This window comes from Lemur catta, chromosome 26 (genome assembly GCF_020740605.2).
Source record: "Lemur catta isolate mLemCat1 chromosome 26, mLemCat1.pri, whole genome shotgun sequence".
In the NCBI taxonomy this organism is placed as follows: Eukaryota; Metazoa; Chordata; class Mammalia; order Primates; family Lemuridae; genus Lemur; species Lemur catta.
This window is the reverse complement of record NC_059153.1, coordinates 1,710,245-1,732,710: the sequence shown is the minus strand read 5'-3', so window position 1 is coordinate 1,732,710 and position 22,466 is coordinate 1,710,245. Positions and strand designations below refer to the sequence as shown.

The 22,466-nt window shown below is 51.9% G+C and overlaps 2 protein-coding genes and 1 long non-coding RNA gene across 7 annotated transcripts in view; 1 reads left to right on the top strand and 2 right to left on the bottom strand.

The window, feature by feature from the left end:
• Positions 1–1,446, top strand: part of LEF1 (lymphoid enhancer binding factor 1) — a 93,274-nt gene extending 91,828 nt beyond the window's left edge. For all 4 annotated transcript variants that reach the window (XM_045537452.1, XM_045537451.1, XM_045537450.1 and 1 more), the window contains one exon: positions 1,297–1,446. Coding sequence is in view for 2 of the 4 variants with exons in the window: in XM_045537451.1 (XP_045393407.1) it covers positions 1,297–1,376 (80 nt within the window). In the remaining 2 variants the exon portion in view is untranslated. The remainder of the gene's footprint in view (positions 1–1,296) is intronic.
• A 689-nt stretch (positions 1,447–2,135) lies between these two features.
• LOC123627737 lies at positions 2,136–4,831 on the bottom strand. The gene is made up of 4 exons (XR_006731473.1): positions 4,058–4,831; positions 3,672–3,743; positions 3,387–3,563; positions 2,136–2,691 (listed from the first exon to the last, which is right to left on the bottom strand). It is a non-coding gene; the product is annotated as an uncharacterized LOC123627737 (long non-coding RNA).
• A 2,375-nt stretch (positions 4,832–7,206) lies between these two features.
• HADH (hydroxyacyl-CoA dehydrogenase) overlaps positions 7,207–22,466 on the bottom strand; it is a 35,858-nt gene continuing 20,598 nt past the window's right edge. Inside the window, exons 3-9 of one of the 2 annotated variants that reach the window (XM_045537447.1) lie at positions 20,567–20,724; positions 18,007–18,133; positions 15,301–15,390; positions 14,551–14,623; positions 9,816–9,932; positions 8,342–8,491; positions 7,207–7,409 (exon numbers count right to left, since the gene is read on the bottom strand). In XM_045537447.1, coding sequence (XP_045393403.1) covers positions 8,373–8,491; positions 9,816–9,932; positions 14,551–14,623; positions 15,301–15,390; positions 18,007–18,133; positions 20,567–20,724 — 684 coding nt within the window. In that variant the 3' untranslated portion in view covers positions 7,207–7,409; positions 8,342–8,372. Of the gene's footprint in view, positions 7,410–7,643; positions 8,492–9,815; positions 9,933–14,550; positions 14,624–15,300; positions 15,391–18,006; positions 18,134–20,566; positions 20,725–22,466 lie in introns of those variants that run through there. The other variant, XM_045537448.1, reaches the window with a different exon arrangement.

The window sequence follows — 22,466 nt, the reverse complement described above, 5'->3', positions numbered from 1 at the left end:
GGTGGCTTTTTCTGTTCAGGAGCTACGCAGAGGCGCATGGGGTCTTCGCAGGTCGGGTCGTCATTCTCAGGGGTGGTGTGGGCGGCGATCGCAGGGACGAGCCTGGCAGACGTGGGGCTCCGTGGGCTGTGCACTTTGTAGAAGCCCCTGAAACGTATCAGACAACCCCTCCCCACGACAGCCTGCGGGGCAGGACCCTCCGCGAGCCCGTTCTGCAGGTCACTGTCCTGCGAGGGGCACTTCTGTGACCGTAAGTCGCCACCTAGAGTTTCGTTGTCATCAGTCACCTGTGTCGGAGCTTCCTTCTGTTTCTCCTTACTGCAAAACATGAGGGAATCCAGGATTTAGAATTAATTTTTACAAGGAAACATCCTCTTCTAACAAGGCTGCCACGGTCACAGGCAGAGAGAGCTGGGATTCGAGCGCGGCCGCCGAGGGGTCCAGGTGGGCGGGGGGCTGCCGGCTTCCCGGCCGCGGAGGGAGCAGCCGCCCAAGTTCAAAGCGGCGGAGGCAGGTGCTCTCTGGAGGGAAGGCAGGAACTTGGCAGGGCTTTGACTTTCCTCCCATCTCTGTCTCATCTTGTTACACTGTTACATTTTGTTTTCAATCACTTTTAAAAATCTCAGATCATTAAAGGATTTGGGGGGGGGATTCTTTTTTTTGAAAATCATCATGATCACCAATAGCAAGCAACAATTACTTCCAAATACTTGCTAAGAGATGCAGGTTGTTGGAAAGGAAAAAAAAAATGTTAAGACTTTATACCTTGGACTGTGAACAGGAGTTAACAGAGCACACGCTTGTTGCGCTGGCGCTTGTCACGGGAGCTGGCACTGCCCGGCGTGGTGTGACCGTGTCTCAGCCCTGTTGGAGTCACACGCGGCTCCCCGGAGCAGACTGAACACACCAAACACTCTAGAATGATCAGTCGTCCCCGATCCACCTGTCCCCTGCCTGTCCAGCTCACATTTGGCCATTCCCTATGGGTGTTTTTCAAACATGTATTTTTTTTTTTACCACGACCCAAAGTTTTAAATACACTTTACGCCACAACTCTGTACATATACATATGTGGAACCAAAGTGGAAATTTCAATATATTATACTTAACTCTGTGATGTATTCTGAGGATTTTTGGCTACCACCGGCCCACTCATTCTGGCCGTTCCCAGATCAACACACTGGATTAATTAAAGGCGGAGGTCTTCAGGCACGTGCTGGGTGAACGAGAGCTTACGGTCTTTTACAGGCCTGCGGCCAATTCGTATTAACAGCCTTGCGTTTGTTCCTTCCTGAGGTGGAAAACGAAGCTCATTCCCGACGTGCAAAGCCAAGGCAGCGACCCCGGGACCGCTCCTGGAGATGGAGGCTTGTTGAAAGCCCAGCCGCCCCCGAGGGACACTGACCCCAACGCCACCCTGAGGTCCCTGCTAGAGACGCTGATCCGTAAAGACAATCACTGCCAAGCCCCACTCCGTCTCCTGCAGGAGCCGAGTTCCAAAACAAAGCATAGAAAGGGTTTTTGAAAGGAAATGAAAACGCACATGCGAAGGCCAGCTGCTGTCCCTGGGTCAGCTGCTGTCCCCTCGTCTCTGTGTGCACCTCCCAGAGCATCCTGCACCCGAACCCGTCACCTGCCGGCGAGGACAGTGACTCGGCTGCGTTTGCCACGTGCACCTGGAGCCAGCAGCCGTCAGCACCCAGCGGAGGAGTCTGCCAGAGAGCTCCCTCTTCCTTTCCGTCTTCATCTTTCTTTTCCTCCTTTCTCCTAAAGCTTTTATTTAACAGTGCAAAAGGATCGATCTTATGTTTGCTTTTTTTTTAAACTTGAATTTTTTTTTTTTAAATTTACACTTTTTAGTTTTAATTTTTCTTGTTGTATATTTTGCTAGCTGTGAGCTTTTGAAACAAAATTCAAAGGTCTGGAAAAAAGTTCGAAATAAGAAATGAAGCTTGCTTTTTCTGGGAGACAGTTTTGTCCCATAGAGCGGCTTCCCTGTGAATTGCCTGTAGCCAACTGTGGCTTCTCGCCCTCCCTGTGAGCGGTTTGGTGGAGCTAAACAAACGCAATAGCCAAATCCACCAGTCGGTAGCAGTTCTGTTTCACTTTGTTTTTTCTCCTGATTGTTTTTTTTAAAACAGTAAACCTTAACAGATGCATTCAGCCGACCAGTTTGCAGTGAATTTTCATTTCTTTCCTTCTCACCCCCCCCTTGTTGTAAAAAGCCCAGCACTTGAATTGTTATTCCTTTCAATGTTCTGTATTTGTATCTGTTTTTATTAGCCAATTAGTGGGATTTTATGCCAGTTGTTAAAAATGAGCATTGATGTACCCATTTTTTTTTTTTTTTAAATAGCAAGGCACAGCCTTTGCCCAAAACTGTCATCTAACGTTTGTCATTCCAGTTTGAGTTAACGTGCTGAGCATTTTTTAAAAGAAGCTTTGTAATAAAACATTTAAAAAAAAACAGTGTCATTTGAAGTGACGTTGCTGATAGTCTAGAGTTGGTCATGAGTTAAACCCACCGGCCAGAGCTGCTGTGCAGACAGGAGTCATCGTGCCAGGTGAGCTGGGGACGCAGTCGCCTCTGGGGACAGGCCACGCCCGCTGCACAGGTGCCTTGCCTGCAGGCTGGGCACCAATCCTCAAAACTACTCGTGCGCTTTGGGCCCCCGCCGCCTCCAGGTGTAGCTATGAAGCAGGGTAAGAAGAAAGAAGAGGGTCACCAGGATTCGGACGGGAGTGAGCCCCTTCCCTCCCGAGCACCGCACGGTCCTCGTGGGCCCCAGACATCTGCCTGCAGCGCTCACTGGTTCTCAGACCGGGCTCCCCAAATCACGAGTCCCAGTGGGGAACAGAGGTCTGAACCTCCGCCCGTCTCCCCAGAGCCTCCGTTTTCCCATCCTTGAGCTTGCATTCCATAATTTCACCTCTAGCTTTTGTTATACTAGGATGTAAGTTGGTATCTGATTTAGCAAGATCTATACATTTTAAGTTTAAAACATCGATATTTCATGGTCTTTTCACGATGGTTTTCTGTCCCTCGAATTAGTCTGAGAACCATTGATATCCCTGGTCTAACTCGAATCTCTCTTGCTGAAATTCTAGTTGTTTCCCTCTTTTGACTCTCAGTGCAGCTGGAGAACAGCTGTCTCCCATGCTTGTACTAACCCTCCCCATACTGTACTTAAAGACTGCCATTAAATCACCCCTCAAATTTCTCGTCTCCAGGCTAAGTAATCCCACTTCCTCGAACCTTTCATCATCAGTTTTTTAATCATTTTCATTACTATCCTCTGGAATGTCTACAGCTCTTCTTCATTTAGTCCTAAACTTGAACCAGGAAAAAAAAAAAAAAAAGTATATTATGTTCAGGGGGAACCTACTGGTTATAAAGTTTTCATATTCAGCCCTGGCCAGACCTTCACTGGGAAATTATCTCTGAGTTTTCTTGATGTACACAAGCCAAGTAGGTCAAACAGTCTAAAGCTGCCACCATGATCTTTTCGGGAGTGACGTAGAAAATCCAACAAAATGGTATAGGAGGTGACATCGGGGTGTTGCTTTTTGGAGAGAAAAAAAAAGATTATAGCAATTGATTGGCTCTTCTGGATCTTACAAAGAAAGCAATTAAAAGTCTGTTATCAAGGCAATAGACGAAGGAGATATACCTGACACTCGAGGCTTGGCCAAAGCCCACTCGGCTCTTCTCTCCCTTGGAGGTTCCTCTACATTTTTATGACCTACCAAAAAAATGAATAAACAGCGTTGAGAGAAATGGATTATTTGGATCCCCCGAGCCAGCTGTTCCTTCCACAAACTGGGTCCCCTGCTAGTGTTCTCTGTTTCTTCCAGAATGAGCCTTCCCAAGTGACTTTGATGTCACGGTGCTCAGTCCCGGCCCATCCTGCCAAAGTCTGGCTTTCTGCGGGCAGTGGCTCTGGGGAAGGATGGTCAGGTGTCTCCCCAGGGACGGGGACCAGAGCAAGGTGTCTGTGCCCAGAGGGACACTCCAGCCACTCCTGTTTGATCCGGGAGGATTTGGCGGCTTCCTTACCTGCAGCAAACTCGGAGCTGAACTGCGTGCCAAGGAGGACGGGTCAGCAGCCTTCTTCCTGGGAGCCAGGCCTTCTCTGAGGTCCCAGCTGGCACGCTGGTCCCTGCGAAAGGCCGTTTTCCTCCTGCTTTCTGTTTGGTTGCCAGGGTTGCTGGCAACTACCTGTTTAGCTGGGAGGGGCCTTCCCACTGCTCCGTGACTACAGCTCTCCTAAGCTCAGTAATTCTTTCCTCTGGAATTCGAGCTGAGTCTGGAAACCTCTAATAAAGGCCCCGTGAGCAAGAACAAGATGTCTGTGTGGTTTTCCTTTTAAAGAAGAAAGTCATGAGAGTGATGCACGGTCCCGACTGAAAAGAGAAACTTCAATTCCACATGATGTAGTAGTTGTTTAACAAATTACATTTACTGCTTCTGCCACGGAATGGTACCTTCCGTGCATGGCAGGCTGGGGAATTTTAAGAGCTGCCCTGGGAAACCCAACTTCTGAGGCTACGTACACGTGAAAACTTTGACTGCTTTTTAATAGCAACTGCAAAATTTAACGACGGTTAAGCATCTTGACGCTAAAGCCTATGATTCAAAATGCCATTTATTACAGAGGTTTTGTGGAAGGAAGACTATGGTTGTCTTGCCTGTCATTTAGTGGATTTCGTTCTGGAAGCTGCTGTTCTAAACCTCTGTGACTCTCCAGTGGGAAAACGTCCACTGCCCCACTCTGCAGCCAGAAGTGGCTCAGGGAAGATGGGAGAGGGAGGGTGCACCAACAGTAGCTGTTTAAAACACACCTTACCACGAATCAACCTACATTGAAACTGTATTCATATAATTTACAGTAAAACCCGAGAATGCAAGTGAAAACTGGCTGTTATTTATCTGCTTTTATTGCAGAAACAATGCTGAAGTTGTTTATCATCAGCAGTGCTGCGGGTCGCAGTAAACTTGCATGAAAAAGAAATAATCGCACTCCTGCAATAAATTTTTACTAACTGTGTTGGATAAGGGTTCCATCCTTATGCCCATTTCACCAGGCATGTCCAGAAAAAAAAAAATAAATAAAAATCACTTCTCTAAGTTAGATAAAGAGAGTGGAGCTGAGAACTAGAACCCAAGTCTGTTTAATACCAAAGCCCGTGCTTTTAGTTCTATTGATTAATCCTGCCGCAGCTACAGTTGGCGATTTATTTATAAAACATTGACTAGAATTAGCATCGATGCCGGAGTTCTCTTTCAGGAGTTCAACTTTGTTCTGCTATTTCAAAACAGTAGCTGAGAAAAAAACTGCTAAAATAGACACAAAACCTGATTAGGAAATATTGAGACCGATTTAAAAAACAGAATTTACACCACCAAACGGCTTCTTTCAAAGTATAGTCTGGAAAGCACAGCAATGCTTTCATTGTTCAAAGCACTTGTTAGATTCCTATTTTTGCAGCATCAATGCCTGTTTACAAGAAGATTAGTCTCGTAAAATTAGAGCCACACCTTGTATTTTTGGTAGACTTAGTTTCTCAGATTGAAATGTTAAGGGGATTAAAATCAAGGTGGAACAAGACAAAGGCTTGTCTCAAACGTGTGAACAGTGTAGCAAAGAGAGAAATCATAATTAGCTCTGTTGTTGTATAAGCCGTGACTGACATCCTGGTTGCTCCTCTGCAGTGAATGAGAAATGGTTGAGTCTCCAGTGAGTTTCTGAAAGCTGCTGTGTTGGTCCAACAAAGTACTGTTGAGCAGAACCCAGGGGAGAGTCACTGCACACCACCAGGCGTGTAGACCACAGCTCCCAGTTCCAAGACCCAGTTCCGCCCTGACCCCAGGCTGCTCCATTTACCAGTTCCCCAAACTGGAAATACACCCCACGATGGACGTCGGAAGAAGTTAACCAACCGTTTTACCCCGAGAAACTGGTATTAACAGTGAAACTTCTGAACGTTAAGCAGCCGTGATTTTTATGTTGCAAAGATGTCTTCACAAGCCTTAGAACCACCCTGCAGAGAACTCCACTTTACTGAACGTGATTGACGTCTAGCCGATGGCTACACTCGGAGGCTCACTTTGTCTTTTTCAACATTTCACAAATCGTATGGTTTTCTTTTTAATCTCCAATTTTCACTGCTATTGGAGGAATGAAAGTATCACTAAGAAGGAAGTAGAGGAGAGAGAAAAAAATAAAATAGCCTCTTGGCATAAAACCTGGCCGTTACTCTCAAGGGCCATGAAGGAGCCACGGCTACTGCTGGGGGCAGGGTTGGGGGTGGGGACCGCAGAGGGGCCCTCCCTGCACGAGAGCTGCCGGGACAGCGGAGGAACACTCGAGGCGCGGGGGCTTCTCTGAGGCTGCGTGATCACCCACGGGCTGAGCACACAGCTGCAGCTGGCCTGTTTGGAGACAGGCCCCTGAGGACCAGCCCTTCCTTGTCACCCGTGGGAAGCAGCTGGACCCATGGAGAGTGCAAGATCCTGGAGTCTGGAGAGAAAGAGCCGCGCTCTACCTCCCACGTCTAAGAAGGGGAGGATGTTCCAAATCCCCTCCTGGTCCCGAACACGGTGCATGGAAAAGTCTTTTGGAAAGGACGAAGGGATGCTCAGAGGCCAGGCCTTTCGACTATGTGGTAGGCGAAGAGCCCATTTCAACACATCGGCCAGAGAGACTCCCGCGACCCCGTCCTCTCGTCCCGGCAGCCCGACAGCCACATGGCTGAGCTAGACTCTTTCTTAGAACTCGGGGTCACCGAAGATCCCTGCCACGTCTAGGCCGGGGGCCCACATCCTGTGGCGACTCCGGTCAGAGGGTGAGGAAGGGAAGCCCCTCCTCGCCCAGGGCTCACGACAGAGGTCAGGGGCCAGCCTGGGGCAGGGAGTGGCAGACCACCGTGGACACAATGGCGTGTCGGTCCCTCCTCTTATTGGTTAGCCAGTGGTTTCAAAGAAACTAAACGTGTCCTAAACCAGTTCTCTGTGTGGGAAAAACGTATGTCAGTTACTTATTTTCCCACTAAACTACAGATTCAAATTTTTAAAAATTAATAAGTTCCCTTTTCTCAAATGAAATGAAGAAAAAGACCTCTGAAGTATAATAACTATGACCCAGGACGCCAACCAAATGTCTCCATTTTGGAGACAGTTCTGTCTGAAAGTCGGGATTTCAGATGTTCAGATTTTGCTATTTTATTTAATTTTAGCATCAAAACCTAGTTCTAATTCGGGCTCTGCTACAAAATATCTGGTGACTTTGGGCACCTCACTGGAGCTCTCTCCTGACGAGACCACGGGACCTCAGGACTCCTGATGACTTTCCGACTCCGACACTTTGCAAGCCAGTGATTAAAAGCAGCTCGTGTTACCCTGTTTCACTCTGTTGGCAAAGAAGAAACAGATGTTCCTTAAAGGTTGTTCTCTCTGCTGTCGCTGCTGCTTCCCTGGTAAGGAATCCGGCAGCGGCAGCACAGGCAGGTTTTGCACAAATGCCTTCTAGAACCTTCCCTCCCCATCGCAACACTGCCGCTTCAGAAAACAACAGCGGGCCAAGAAGATGGGATTAGCTGTCTAAATTACCAACGTCTTGCTTTTACAGTCACTTAAGCGTATGACAATTTTTAAATTAGACATGTTTATTTGAATTCAAATTTTCACAGACTAAAAGATTATGTTGTATCAGAGTCAATTCATAGGCTGTTTGCAACACCGATTTCTCAGGGGGAAAAAAGAGACAGGAATCATTAAGGTGTGTGGGTCCGGATGACCATGAAGACAGCCGTCTCCCGGCAGCCGGAGCCCAGAGAGAGTCCCAGCAACCCAGCCACACGTCTTAATCACAAGTCGAATAAGACAGAGCAGCGCACGTGCCCGGAACGCAGGTGAGGCTCGAAGCTGCGGGCAGCGAGACGTTCTCACAGAGGCAAGACTCGGGAGCCGCCTGCTGCGGCCCTTCACGGGCACCAGGCAGGTGCCAGCGGCTCGTGACACCCCTGCGTGGTGCCGGTGCCCTCCGTGTCCCTCGATCCCAGCGGAAGGACTGTCCCCGGGGGGAGGGAACGCAGCAGGCGGTTCTTTCCCCAAACGGCACGGTTAAAAAGAAACGTTTGCTCTAAGGCACCGAGGGTGTAAAGCTTTCTAGAAAATACGCAGAAATGGACAGACTGAAAAAGGGCATCCGTACCCAGTGGAGGAACCTGTTACTGTAACTAACGTCACCAATCACTTGAGATCACAGCAGACGCTGCCCGGCGAGGGGACGTCTGACCGCAGGGCACGCCCGGGCACCCGGCGTGGCTGGCGGGCGCTCACCGGTTCCGCTCGGAGCCAGACGGGCTGCGCGTCACTTGTACTTGTAAAAGCCTTCTCCACTCTTCTTGCCAAACTTCTTCTCGGCCACCAGCTTGTCCAAGGCGGGGCTGGGCTGAAACATGGGGTCCTTCACGTCTAGTTCGTGCCACCCTGTTGCAAGGAGGAAAAGGGCTTAGGACGGAGAGCTGGGTTTTACTGAACCTTGGCGTTCCCAGGGCAAGTCTGAAGGCTCAGGGTGGGCGGAGGGGCTCCACGGTGATGCAGGAGCCGCACAGGCATCCTGGCCACCACGGCCACAGCACAGCGGCACCGGGAAGGCTGCACCGGGGCAGGTGGCCGTCACCCACCCTGCCGCCCTGTGCCTAGCCCCGCACGGCCCTCCTGCTTATCCCAAGAACACCACCAGAACCCAGTGATTTGCTGCTTAGACTCCTCGGTAGCACAGTTAACTTGCAGAATACATGTTAAAAATCTGAATTCCTACTAGTAGTATTTTGCAACCTCATAAAATTCAAGCTTTCAAGCTTCAACTAGAGCCCTTGCGGATTCTCCCAGACACGTAAGCATTCTCTGTGACACTTGGGAGTAGTGAGGTACCTGCAGCTGCAGTAGTGCAGTTTTTTGTTTTTTTGTCTTTTTTTTTTTTTTGAGACACAGTCTCGCTCTGTTGTCCGGGCTAGAGTGAGTGCCATGGCGTCAGCCTAGCTCACAGCAACCTCAAACTCCTGGGCTCAAGCGATCCTCCTGCCTCAGCCTCCCGAGTAGCTGGGACTACAGGCATGCGCCACCATGCCCAGCTGATTTTTGCTATATATATTTTTAGTTGTCCAGATAATTTCTTTCTATTTTTAGTAGAGACAGGGTCTCCCTCTTGCTCAGGCTGGTCTCAAACTCCTGACCTTGAATGATCCTCCTGCCTCAGCCTCCCAGAGTGCTGGGATTACAGGCGTGAGCCACCGCGCCCGGCCTAGTAGTGCAGTTTTAATAATTATTTTTATCCTGTCTTCAGAGCCACTACATTGAAATGCATAGATTTTTAAAAAAACGGTTGTGTATCTTGATTGTGACGGAGGTTACACAAATCAATACATGTGATTAAACGACTGCACCAACGTCACTTTCCTGGTTTTAACACTGCGCTGTGGTTGTGTGACATACAGTCACGGGGGGGAACGGGGTGAGGGGTACACAGAACATGTCTGTGCTGTATCTGCAACTTCCTATGAATCCGTAATTATTTCAAAATGAAAGTTAAAAAAAAAAGGAAAGGTTGCCCTGTGAAGAGACACGAGGCAGCCACAGTCTTCCTCTCCTGCCACCTGTAACCTGAAGCCCCAACCTAGGGAAGCAGGACTTTGGAAGATGTTTGCTAGGACCCTTCGTCACGTCTGTTTTAAGCAAGCATTGTAATTCACACGTCAGAGAAACCGCCCCAGCTCAACAGGGAGAGACCAGGAAGCATTCCAGCTCCTACCGTCCACGATGAACTTTGTAGTGTCCAGCCCGACATAATCCAGCAGCTCAAACGGCCCCATGGGGTACCCGGCTCCCAACTTCATCGCGATGTCAATGTCCTCCTTGGACGCGTCACCTAAGGAGGAAAAGGCAGCGCTGAGTTCCTGCCACCCTTCCTGCCGTTCTCCCTGTCATGGGATTATTCCCAGAGTTACTAGAATTTTATACACTTGCACATTCAAAAAATGTCTAGCGTCAGAATTTCTGGCTTGGGTGAGATTTCATCTCAAAGGCACACACGGAAGAGGTCACAAGATTCTCCAGCTACTGCGTCACGTGAGGTAAATTCGAGAGCACAGCCACCTTGTTCATGGAGAGAGCCGGCCCCGGTGCCTGGAAACAATCCGAATGGATCGGGACTTTCTAACTCTGGAGTCAGTGACTAAAATATCATTTAAAGCTAGAGCACAGTTTTGATTTATAAATGGGCTTCCTTAAAAAATTAAAGAACTAAGCTTTCTGGTTTTGTAGGTATTACATGAATGTTTTTCCTTTCTAGCTTTCTTCGTTTTACAAGGAGTATTCCCCTGGAATCTGTCACGCAAATGCTTTAGTCAAGAGACAATTGTTTTTTTTTTAAAAAGCCCAAACCTGATTCAGAATTGCCATGCGTATTTGAAACTGTGCTGAGTAGACTAAGACAGGGTCAATGTGCTTTTCCCTTAGAATTTTATTCTTAACATGTCCTTGGGCAGCTAACTTTATAGAAAACAACCTCTTCCCTTTCTTCAAAATCAGAAACTGGAATAGTCTGTAACAAGTAGCCATCCAGAATTTTGCTCCAAAGCAAAAAGAAGCAGTCAACCATACCAAAGCTAAATAAAAGGGGGAAAAAAAACCACTCAGGATTTCATATCTAAAAATCACAGACTTTTAGGCAGGAGAAGCAGGAACTATTAATACTGACGCATCACTGGACTGTATTTTCTAAAGCATACAAAGTACTAAAGTAATGCCAAAGCATTTCAAGGCAGTTTAAGGTGATTAAAACACTACTCAATTATTTTTTATGAGTGGTAGATATTATTATATTAATAGTACACTAATTAGGCATAGAAGCTCCTGAGAAATCATGATTTGAGTTTTAGATCATAAGAAAGCAAAGAATATAAAAATAACTATATATGTGTGTGTGTATGTATGTGTGTGTGTGTGCGCATGTGTGCGTGTGCACACGTGTATGTGCGTATGTGTGTGCGTGTGTATGTGTGTGTGCGCGCATGTGTGTATGTGCGTGTGTATGTGTGTATGTGTGCACGCGTGTGTATGTGCGTGTGTATGTGCGCGCGTGTGTGTGCGTGTGCGCGCGTGTATGTGCATGTGTGTGTGCATGTGTGTGTGTGTATGTGTGTGTGCATGTGTGTATGGGCATGTGTATGTGCATGTGTGTGTGTGCGTGTGTATGTGTGTGTGCATGTGTATGTGTGTGCGTGTGTATGTGCATGTGTGTGTGCGTGTGTATGTGTGTGTGCATGTGTATGTGTGTGCGTGTGCATGTGCGTGTGCATGTGTATGTGTGTGCATGTGCGTGTGTGTCTATGTAGATCAGCCTTACAGGAGGCCTCACTCGTTCGCTCGCTCATCCAACCCCACTGACACCTATTATCTCGCAGGCACCTGCGACTCAGAGTGAGAGAGAGAGAAACAGGACAACCACTCAAGGCACTCGGGCTATAAGGGGAGCACTCAGGTGAGTAAACCCCGAATTTCAACACAGCCAGTGCTGAAGATTCATGAAGAATTCACACAGCTCCGTGCGGCAAAGACGGAGCGATTTCTCAGCCTGCCAGGATGTCACCAGAACCGCCCCCCGGGGCCGGGTGCTGCAGGGAGAAGGGATTCCAGAGGTCTCGGCGGGGAAGGGCGTTCTGGGCAGAGTGCGGCCGGCGAGAGATGGCTGTGAGAAGGGACAGGGGACACCTGGGGTGCGGCTGCACAGCTCACTCGGAGCATCTGTCAGACCCGGAGGCTTCTAGGCTGGCAGTGCCCGAATGGCGGGAAGTGATGGCCTCGTTGGCTTCTCTCAGGGCCCAGCGCCTGCCCTGTGCCCGGCGCTGCCCTCAGACACCCGCCGGCCCAACCTCTGATGTCCTGACGCCTCTGCTCCCGTGTCACCTCACCAGAGGGCCCCGCTGCTCTCTGCACACAACACAGCGCCACCAGGACTCCGCCATCCGTCCCCACAACCTGGCCCGTGTCGGGGCCTCGCACGGGGCCATTTACCACGGCCAGGCCCCCAGGGGACAGGAATGTGACAGCACAATGGTTCCCACTGACCTAGAGCCATTTAATCCAATCTGTATTCAAGGACAGGGCCATGAACCCTAGAGGCAAGGCTATAATTCCAGATTTACAAACTCACTTGAGGACTATTTTATTTCAAAAAATAGTATGAAGATACAGCACACATCGTAAAAAAAAAAAAAAAAATCTAAATAGTTCCCCAAAATCAGCACAGCTCTAAAAAATTCTAACACAGAGCAAAAGAGGCAAAATGCAAAAAGAAAAGAAAGAGAAATAAAACACACACAGTGATTAGTGTGCCGAGGGAGCTCGATGTGGAATGTTCTAGACCAGTCATTCCTGAACTTCTTGGGAGATAAGGACTTGGAGAATCCGACACCCTCTCCATAAGAAACGCACACACACACACAATGCAGATCAGCCTTGGAGGTTCGTGGGACAGACGCTTCCAGCGCCCCCAGGCAAGGACCCTAACTGGAGACGACAGGGCGACAGGGCACAGGGTGACAGGGCACAGGGTGACAGGGTGACAGGACAGGGCACAGGGCGAGGCTTCGGGAAGCCGGAATCGCACGGCCAGCCCGGACCAGCCCCCGCCCGCCCCTGGCGGCCCCGCAGCGCCACCTGCCGGCCGCTCCCCGCACCAGCAAGCGCGCCCTGCGGGGGGACCGGGACTGCGTCACCATCACCATCAGCATCCCCCTGGCCCGTTCAAGCACGTGGGTGTGAAGATGGGCAGGACCCAGATGCGGCCCCAGAAGACAGAGTCAGGGCAGGAAGAGCCACGCCCCAGGGAAGGGAGCGGCCAGCGACCCAAGGGACGGCCACAGCACCAAGACAGGGATGACGAGAGAGGGGACGGCCACAGCACCAAGACGGGGATGACAAGAGAGGGGATGGCCACAGCACCAAGACAGGGATGATGAGAGAGATCGCGTCGGCTCAGAGCGCTGCGAGCACGCAGGGGGCCTGTGAGAATGGTGGGCGCAGTCTGCAGTGGTGACAGTGGGGACAGAGGGCGAGGAGAGCAAGGTTCTGGGACACCTGGAGACGGCAGGTCCCCACAGAGCCACCGCGCCTGTCCTGAGCGGCAGAAGGGACGAGGTAAGGGGCCCATCCCGCAGCAGGGACTGGGAGGAACCGGCCCCCAGACGGGACACCCAGCTGCCCCCGGCCCTGGCAAGGCTGGGGACAGAGGCACGGGGACCCCAGTGACAGGCTGCTGGGGACCGCAGCGCCAAGAGTGCGCTCAGAGCTCGTCCCGTGGGGCCAAGTCTGCCCTTCAGCCGCTCCTCACAGGTGGCCGGTGGCAGGGCGGGTCCAGGGCATCCCCCTGTGCAGAAGGGGATGCTGCTGGTGGCAGCAAAGCCGAGAGGGGCTTCCCCTGGCCAGCGGGCGCTCCCTGCGTGTGGGACCGTAACGGGGACAGCGCGCTCCAGCGAGAACGCCACCAACAGGTGGAGCACCACAAGGGACAGTCTAAACATTACATTTAAAAAAAAAAAGCAAGCAAACACACAGCTGCCATTCGAGGCAGGGCGAGATGCTCCGCGCTTGCTCTGAGGTGTAATTGGGTGGATTTGTCAATAGATCAACACAGAAGCACTGGTTTGATCTCGGAGCAGAAGTGCGACAAGCGCTTCCGCAAACCAGAGAAAAATTTTAATATTTAAAGCAGATTTTGAGGAAGCAAATGTGCTTTCATCTCTCCACGAGAGCCGGTGTCAATGTCTTGTTGCACAGTGACATTCCCCGGCGCGAATGCGGTGACTGAGGACAATTCCGCTTGTTCTGGGCCCAGCGCTACTGAGGCGTGTTTGCCGTTGAGCCAGACACGGCAGTTTCCTTCCCAGAAACAGGGAGGGAGTGGGGACAGGAGGACGCAGGCCGGTTGGTGACCCTGACCCAAGTCTGATATTTTTACCACAGGGAAAACCATTCTTTCTCAATGAAGTATTGAGGAAGAAAATGCAGACCACTCTTAAGACTGACAAAGCGTATCGTGGCACCAGTCAGTATGGATGGACAATGGACTGTTAAAAACCGTCCTGGCCACGCGGCAGCCTTGGCAGGTTGTTTCTCCCCCACTGTCACAGGGTCACAGGTTTTACAACCTTAAGGGACTTTACAGAACCCCTGGCCTAGGGACTGCACATTGTGAATACTGTTTTCAGGAGTGAACCTTTTAACTAACAACAGAGAGCCGGGGCATGAACCAGGCCACTGCCAACTGCCCTGGCTGGACTGCGGGGGTGAGGGTGGGGTCCCACAGCTGCTTCTCAGAGGCCCCACAGGGGACACAGGGACAAAGGTACCAGGGCCCGGGGCAGCTGAGGTCTCACACCCAGGACACGGGTGCTCCTTCCCCTCGTCCGCACGGCCCTCGCGAGGACACAGCGAGGACACAGCGAGGACCCCCGACGCCGCCCCAGCCCAGTCGCCACGGATACCTCGCTCGTGCAGCCTGATGGCTTCCATGAGATACGGCACCAGGAGACGGTTCACGATGAACCCGGGAGTGTCCTGTTTCAGGAGACAGAAAAAGACAAGACAAGTAAAGTTTCATGAAACTGATCTTCTGTGAAGTCACCGCATTGCCCCTTCTTACCCGGAATTATGTCGCCTACACTGACCGAGCTACACGTTTTCCACACTTGTTCTAAAGCACCGGCACGGCCTCATGGCTGTCTCAGGGGACAGTTCATGTGGCAATCACAGTTCAGCACTTAAATAAAAAAAACCCAACCCAGTTGCTCCCAAGACACAGGGTCGCCGCGAAGGCAGAGCTGGGCTTGGGGCAGGCGGGCCTGGGTTCAGCCTCTGCCACCCCCGTCTACCCTGCCCGTCCCCTGAAGCTCAGTCTCGTCACTGCGGGTTGGAGGAATCACCTCTGCCTCAGAGTCGTGAAGACAAGTCAGAGAACACGCAAAACAGACAAAACAGACAGAAGCCAGGGCCAGGGAGCCGAGCCCTACTCAGCAGAAGGCCTGGCTCTGCTTGGTCGCAGATGGCTGATGGCTTCAGGCCTGGCTGAGTATGGCTTCCCCGCCTGCAGCTGGGACAGACGCCCGGGGGGCTCTCGGCAGCACGTGGCCAGCCCCGCAGTGAACAATGCTCCTCCTCACACCATTCCAGCTGAAGGAGGACATCAGTCAGGTTCCAGGAAAAATCACCGCCTTCCCAAGCTACCCGCGGTCTACCTTGCAGGAAACAGGATGCTTTCCCAGGGCTTTGCTGAAGTCCACCAGAGATTCGAACGTCTTCTGGCTGGTCATGGGTATTTTAATGACCTGGAAATGCAAAGCAAAGAATTAGGACCAGAGACTCAGCAAGTAACTTCAGAAGAATGGTTCAAGGAAACACCTATCAAAAGGGTCCATACAGGTGACAAAAATAATTTTAGTTTCAGTAAAGAAGTAGGGATCTCAAGCCAGAGATAAAGTATTTCCCAAAATGTCCATTTTAAGACAACGCAGTACTGCAGAATGTACAAAATCAAGGCTTAAAATACAAGAGTCTGTGCATGTGCGTGTGCGTGTGTGTGTGCGTGTGCATGCATGTGTGTGTGTGTGTGCGTGCGTGTGTGTGTGTGCGTGTGTGTGCGTGTGTGTGTGTATGTGTGTGTGCGTGTGTGCGTGCGTGTGTGCGTGCGTGCATCTGCGTGTGCGTGCGTGTGTGTGTGTGCGTGTGTGTGTGCGTGTGTGTGCATGTGTGTGTGCGTGTATGTGTGTGTGCGTGTGTGCGTGCATCTGCGTGTGCGTGCGTGTGTGTGCGTGTGTGCATGTGTGTGCGTGCGTGTGTGTGCGTGTGTGCGTGCATCTGCGTGTGCGTGCGTGTGCGTGCGTGTGTGTGCGTGTGTGCATGTGTGTGTGTGTGTGCGTGCGTGTGCGTGTGCAGGACAGTTTTCCAGGCTTTCTTGCTGAGTCAGACCTACGCTCGACTGCACTACTTACTGGCTGTGTGGCCCTGGGTATGTTTCTTGAAACTGAAATGACACCAAAATCGCTCTGTCCACCTCACGGAGTTGAGAGTAAAATCAGATGGGGAGTGAAGCACCAGCCACACTCCTACAAAGTGCTCGGTAAATGCTGCTTTTGTCGTTTTACTTGCCATTGTTGATGACGTCAGAGCGGCAGCTGGGGGTCTAGGAGAACATGAGGATTGCCCTGAAAATTCCCAGCAGGAACCCCCTTCTCATATCACAGCCAGTGGGAAAGAGCCCCAGGAAGACGGGAGTGATCTGCCCAAGTTCACCAGAACCAGAGACCGAGCCAGGAAAAGGATGCTGCTAACTATGGAGTCTTAACATACGTTGTTGGTTTAAAGGAGTCAGTAGTAAAGGTCTGTTGTTTTTGTAAACAGGAGAGATGCGTGTTTGCTCATTCATTCAACAAACAGCAACATACTACATACGGATATTCTGCTCTTGGTTCCCATGGAGTCTGTAGAGCTATGTGTGTACACACACGTGCACACACACCCACACCCACACAGACGCACACACTTACATGAGTCCAGTCCCAAGTGAAGGAGCCACTCAGCTCGTTATACAATTCCTTTTGGTGCTCACCACCAGCAACACATAGCAAGAGCTAAAGTTAAAGAATAAACATTGTGGCTGGGCGAGGCCGCTCATGCCTGTAATCCTGGCATTCTGGGAGGCCAAGGCAGGAGGATCGTTTTGAGGTTGGGAGCTCGAGACCAGCCTGAGCAAGAGCAAGAGCCCTGTCTCTACACTAAAAATAGAAAGAAATGATCTGGACAACTAAAATATATATAGAAAAAATTAGCCGGGCATGATGACGCATGCCTGTAGTCCCAGCTACTCGGGAGGCTGAGGCAGGAGGATCGCTTGAGCCCAGGAGTTGGAGGTTGCAGTGAGCAAGGCTGACGCCACAGCACTGTAGCCCGGGCGACACAGCAAGACCCTCTTGCTGGGGGGAGCAATGAGGGAGAGAAAGGAGGGACAGGGGTGGGAGGAGAAGGCAGCAGTGAAGAAGACAGACCCAACACACACTCCGGGGAGGCCGCGGCCAGTCCCTGGACATTTACCTGGCTCCACGTCACCCACGCGGGCAGCGTCCCCCACGGTTTGCACGGCAATAACCCCTCAAGCCCAGAAATAACGCGACTTTAATAGAGGCTGTTTCCCAGACCCTGCAATTAGCCCCTGTGAAGGCAGGTGGCCACAGGCCAGGTGCAAACTGTCCCTGGTGACTCCACGTCCCTCACACCCAGGCTCCGGGCCGGCAGGCAGACGCAGGACGCCGGCGGAGCCCTCCCTGCCCTTCCCTCCACCTCCCAGGGTCGCGACCCGGAGGGTCAAAGCTATTGGAAGCTGCTTGTAGTAGGTCTGATCACAACGCACAGGAGATGGGCCTCATCTGGGGACGACACCAAGGCTCTGTCACACAGGGTCAGAATACACCGCAAGTCGGTGAACAAGGTGGTACTGCGGGTCTACCACCTCGCACTTACAGCACAGGGCCAACTGGCCCCGACAAGCCAATCTGGACAGGTGCAGTCCCCTCTGTGGTCCCATCAAGCCAGTGGTCGCTAGTGCTGCCTTCCCGGTCTGATGCCTCAGCCCTGCCCACCAGGCCAGGCTCAGGTACGTAAATGACATTCCGCAAAGTCAACAGCCCTCCTGGACATCACTGGCCAAAACACAGGGCTGCGAAGAAACCAGGTACGGGGACCTCCCTGGATACGGGGACCTCCCTGGATACGGGGTGCTTGTGACAACCTGTGGCTCTGCAAAGGACAGACTGGGGCAGGAGAAACAAGCACAGGGACAACCTGGTACCCTCCTGCCGAAACCCACGCCGTGCCATCCCCGGGGCAGGGCCGGCGTGACTCCGCAAGGCCGGGCCGGGAAAGCCAGCGGCGCACGCAGACACACTGACCTCCACGAGCTTCATCATCGGCACGGGGTTGAAGAAATGGAGGCCAGCGAACCGGTCCTGTCTGGTGGTGGCGTTGGCGATGCTGGTGATCTGCAAGGAGGAAGTGTTGCTGGCAAAGATTGTGTGTCTGCGGAGAGAAGAAACGGCCGCGTTTCAGAGCGAGTCTCGTCTCTGCAAACAGCTGGCAGGGTCCGACGCACGGTGACCGTGGACGGCCGGATCCACGTCCTGTCCCGCAGAGCAAGTCAGGGAAAAGACACGTCTTCATGCGAGGGGCTGAGATCAAGTGACCTTTACTTAAATCTTGAAATTTTAAATGATGTAAAATTGGAATTACCTGTTCCAAAGGCATATTTACCCTTCACCAATGTTTTCATAATTGTGGGGAACAAAATTTCTCCTGTCTACTTATACCAGTTAACTTCCATGGCAGGTGAGAATAAAAGGAAGTGGCTAATCAAGCTACTGAACCAACCCGAGTCACAGAGTGACTCTAGGTGATCGATGACTGACGACAGACAGGATGCACATGACAGACACCTGAAATCAACTAAAAACTCCAAACACACACCTAATCCTCAACCAGAAACGTCTGATAACAAACATCAATTAAGGCCTTTTCCCTCACGTGAAAAGCTCCACTTTTCCATTGGATGGGATTAAAACGCAAACAGAAAATCCAACGTGGTCCGGACGAGGTTCGAGGGTTGCACGGGCAGATCTGGGGGGAGGATGTGGGCATATCCGTGATCCACGCTCCAGGCCTGCTGCTTACAAAATGCCCTCAAAGAGCACTACCAATGTATTTTGTGTGTATAAAATACTAAATTGTTAATATTTAAAAGTCCACAGTGACTTAAACCAAAGGGAATTTTAAGACCCCAGGACAGCGGCAGGTGACTCTGAGACTCCTTTCCCGCAGCGCCACCTGGCGGCCACGAACGCACAGACCCGCCTGCTGCGAGTTGCACACGGGGGCCGGGCAGGCCCTCACTGACCAGATAAAGAAAAACACCTGAATAATCTCCTGCTCCCGTGACAGGATCTAACTGTAAAACTGGCAGCAAAGTGCATCTCAATAAAGCGGCTTAAAAGAAAACTTCGCACGCGCTCGCTGACAGTGGTGACCTGCGACGCAGACAGCGCAGAGAGGCGGGGCTGAGGGCCAGACGCAGAGCCCCGTCGCAGGTGCCAGCCGTGGGTGGCGTGTCGTGTCCACACCAGCCCGGGCGAGTCGGCCCGGGACAGTCCCCGAGCCAGCGCCCATTCTGCTCACAGGAAACCCGGCATGGGATGGTCACAACTGGGAAGGTCTTAGAGGTTATGGGCCCTGAACCCACATCCCAGATGGCAAAACGGAGGATTTCTGCCAGGTCAGAGGGAGAGGTGGCTGGGGGCTGGCCCAGGGCCCTCAGCAATGTGCTGCCCGACAGCGACGCCAGGGGCAGGCGGGCCCTGCACGGCCACCGGGAATCGCCACCTTTCAGTAGAGGCGCAACTGCCGGATGACACTCCTTCCTGCAGCGGGAGTTTCCTTACCCTGGAGGCCGACTGGGCGCCCAGCGGGGATATGGCAGGTGCCGTCACTGTCAGATGCGCCTGCGGCCCTGAATGCCAACCTGAAACGCACGCGCACGCCGACCGGCAGTGCCCCACGGACCACAGGAGGGCAGGTCTCCCCTCTTCCTTAGGGACAGTGCCTCTCCCGCCACCGGGCCACACAGCTCTGAGGGTTGACATTCCCATAGGCTGGTATGCAGCTGTCACTCTTTAGCCACTGCTCAATGGGGGCCCCCTGAGAATTGCTTGTCACATAATCTTACTGTCATTCAGTTCCAGCCAAGAAGGGTGAAATGTGGCCAAGCGAACCCCAAGAAGAGCGTGAATTAGTCAGATGTCACAGTCGCCAAAGCCAGGAGAGAAACACGGGCGAGGGCTCTGGAGTTTGGGGGCGCAGGGCACCATGTGAGCACAGGCTTGTTGCCACTGCAGAGAGTGCCAGGCCGGCGCCCCTGTGCCTGGCCGAGGTGTGGCTGGCCCTCCCCGCCCCCTGCCAGGAGTCCTGGTGAGAAGTCAGCGCTCCCTTCGCGCTCCTCAGAGCGTTTTCATGGAACCCAGACAAAGCTCAGCAGAGGAGAGTCTGGGGAACTTGGTGCAAACAGAGTGGCATTCCCAGCTGCCTCACTCTGTTGGCCCCACCCAAAATGGGGGGCGACGTGAAATTGCTCCGAGGTTCCTGGCAGACGTCTAAGCACATACCCCAGCCTGCTCCGTTCCCGGGCGTGGGAGGCCCACGAGCAACACGCTGCAGGAAACAAACAGGCCTGTCCCTGGGTGCACCCCACCGTTTTGCCATGGGTAACTCCACCCTCACTGGGGACAAGGACAGATTAGGGCAGCTCAAGCCTCGGGGACCAAACAGCTGGGGGCAGCAGAAAGAGAGGCAGAGGGGCTCGGCCAGCAGATTCCCGATCCTGGGAGAAGGCAGCAAGCGAGGAGGAAAGCTCGCGGCCCGGGGACAGCCCTCGGCACCGGGCGAGGGTGCCCAGGGATCACGTACTCAGCGGCAAACTTGTCCAGCCTTTTGAAGAGGTCGTTCTTCACGGCCAGGTCCTCCACAATGGCCTCCACCACCAGGTCCGTGCTGTGCACCGCGGCCGCCGCGTCCGTGCTGGTGGATGTGCTGCCCAGGGTCTTCTCCACAAACTCGTCGCCAGCCTAGTGCAGCGGGAGGAGGGGAAGAGGCCGTTCAGACACAGCTTCCACGCCACGTGTGGCGACCGTACTGTCAGCAGAGCCAGGCACGGGGAAACCGAGGCCTCCCTCTGCCACGGTGTCCTGGCAGGGGACAGACGCAGCAGGGGAGACTCCCAAGGAGCTGCTGGTCAGGAGCTGAGCAACTTGGGCACCGGGCCCTGCTCACCTTCGGGGTCTGGCTCAGAGCCTCAGCCCAGGACAGGGCTGCAGTTTGCACAGTAAACAAGGGACACGCAGGTTATCTGGGTTCAGACTCACTCTGTCCTTGACTCCAACCCTCAGCCCAGGGCTCTTACAATCCCTCCACCTGGACCCCCATCATTACACCCCCAGTATGGGGTCCCCCCACCCTGTGATTAAAAACACACGGGACAGGTAAAGATCTTAATATTTACCTTGATATTTATTCTTTGGATTTCATCAATGACAGCATAAAACTATCTCCACTCCCACCCGTCTGGTTTTTAAAAGGCGAGTAGACATTAGGAAAAATGCAAACCAAAACCACAATGAGATACCACTTCTCACCTAAGATGACTACAATGGGAAAAAGACAAAACAGAACAGAAAATAGCAAGTGTTGGCCAGGACATGGAGAAACTGGAACACACTGCTGGTGGGAATGTAAAGTGACAGTCACTATGGAAAACTTTTGTTCCTCGAAAGGGTAAACACAGGAGGACTACACGAGCCAGCGATGCCACTCCTGGGTATGTGCTCCGAGAACTGCAAACAAGGACTCAAACCAACAGTACACAAGCGCTCATTACACATTATTCACAATAACCAAAAGGTGAAAACGACCCGATTCCATTAACAAATGAATGGATCAACCGAAAGGCCGGCCCTGCTGGAATAACAGGAACGTATCTAACCCCTAACCCCGCAATTTTCTAGCAGCAGCTAAAGATGGATCCTGAGCTCTCCCCACTCTCCCCTCTCCTCTTCCCAGCCGGCTGGCACCCTGCAGGGACTCTGTTCTTACAAACATCCAAAAAGAGGCAAAGACAGAAAGGAAATATAAATCTTTCCTATCGTATTCACCAGAAACTGCTTTTAGAATTTGTTCTATGGCCTCAAGGTGTCCCTGAGAAGCTCCGGGACAGACAGCAGGGGGACAAACTCCAGGCCTCAGTTTCCCCACCAAAACCCTATCTCAGGGGCAGAATCACACCCCCTGCCATAGGCCTGACCGGCTCAGAGATAACAAGTCTCCAGGAATGGAGGAAACAGGCGCCTGCCTGCTAATTACTCCACAGCGATTACTGCTCTTCCCGGCTTGCTTCCGGCTTGTTCCGTCCCCTGGCTGCGGCCACCCCGACTTCAGTGACACATGCCACAGCGACGGTGAATTCTGAACACTTTATGCTGAGTGAAAAGTCAGACACAGAAGAGTAAACACTGTATTCCACTTACATTATGAAATGTGTGGATGTAATTAATGCCATTGAGTTACGTGCTTAAAGATGGTTAGAATGGCAAATTTCATGCTATCTACATTTTTGAACAAAAAATGTAAAAAGGAACTAGCCACACCACTGTGGATACCAGAGGCAAAGACAACAGGAGCCCTATTTACACACCTCTGCCAGTACACACAGGGAGCATCCAAGCCCCAGGGAAACCAATCTTAAGCAACTTGAACAAGGTGACAGAAGCAAACAAAGGGGACCTGTGCAGTATTTCTAATTAAATGCAAACTC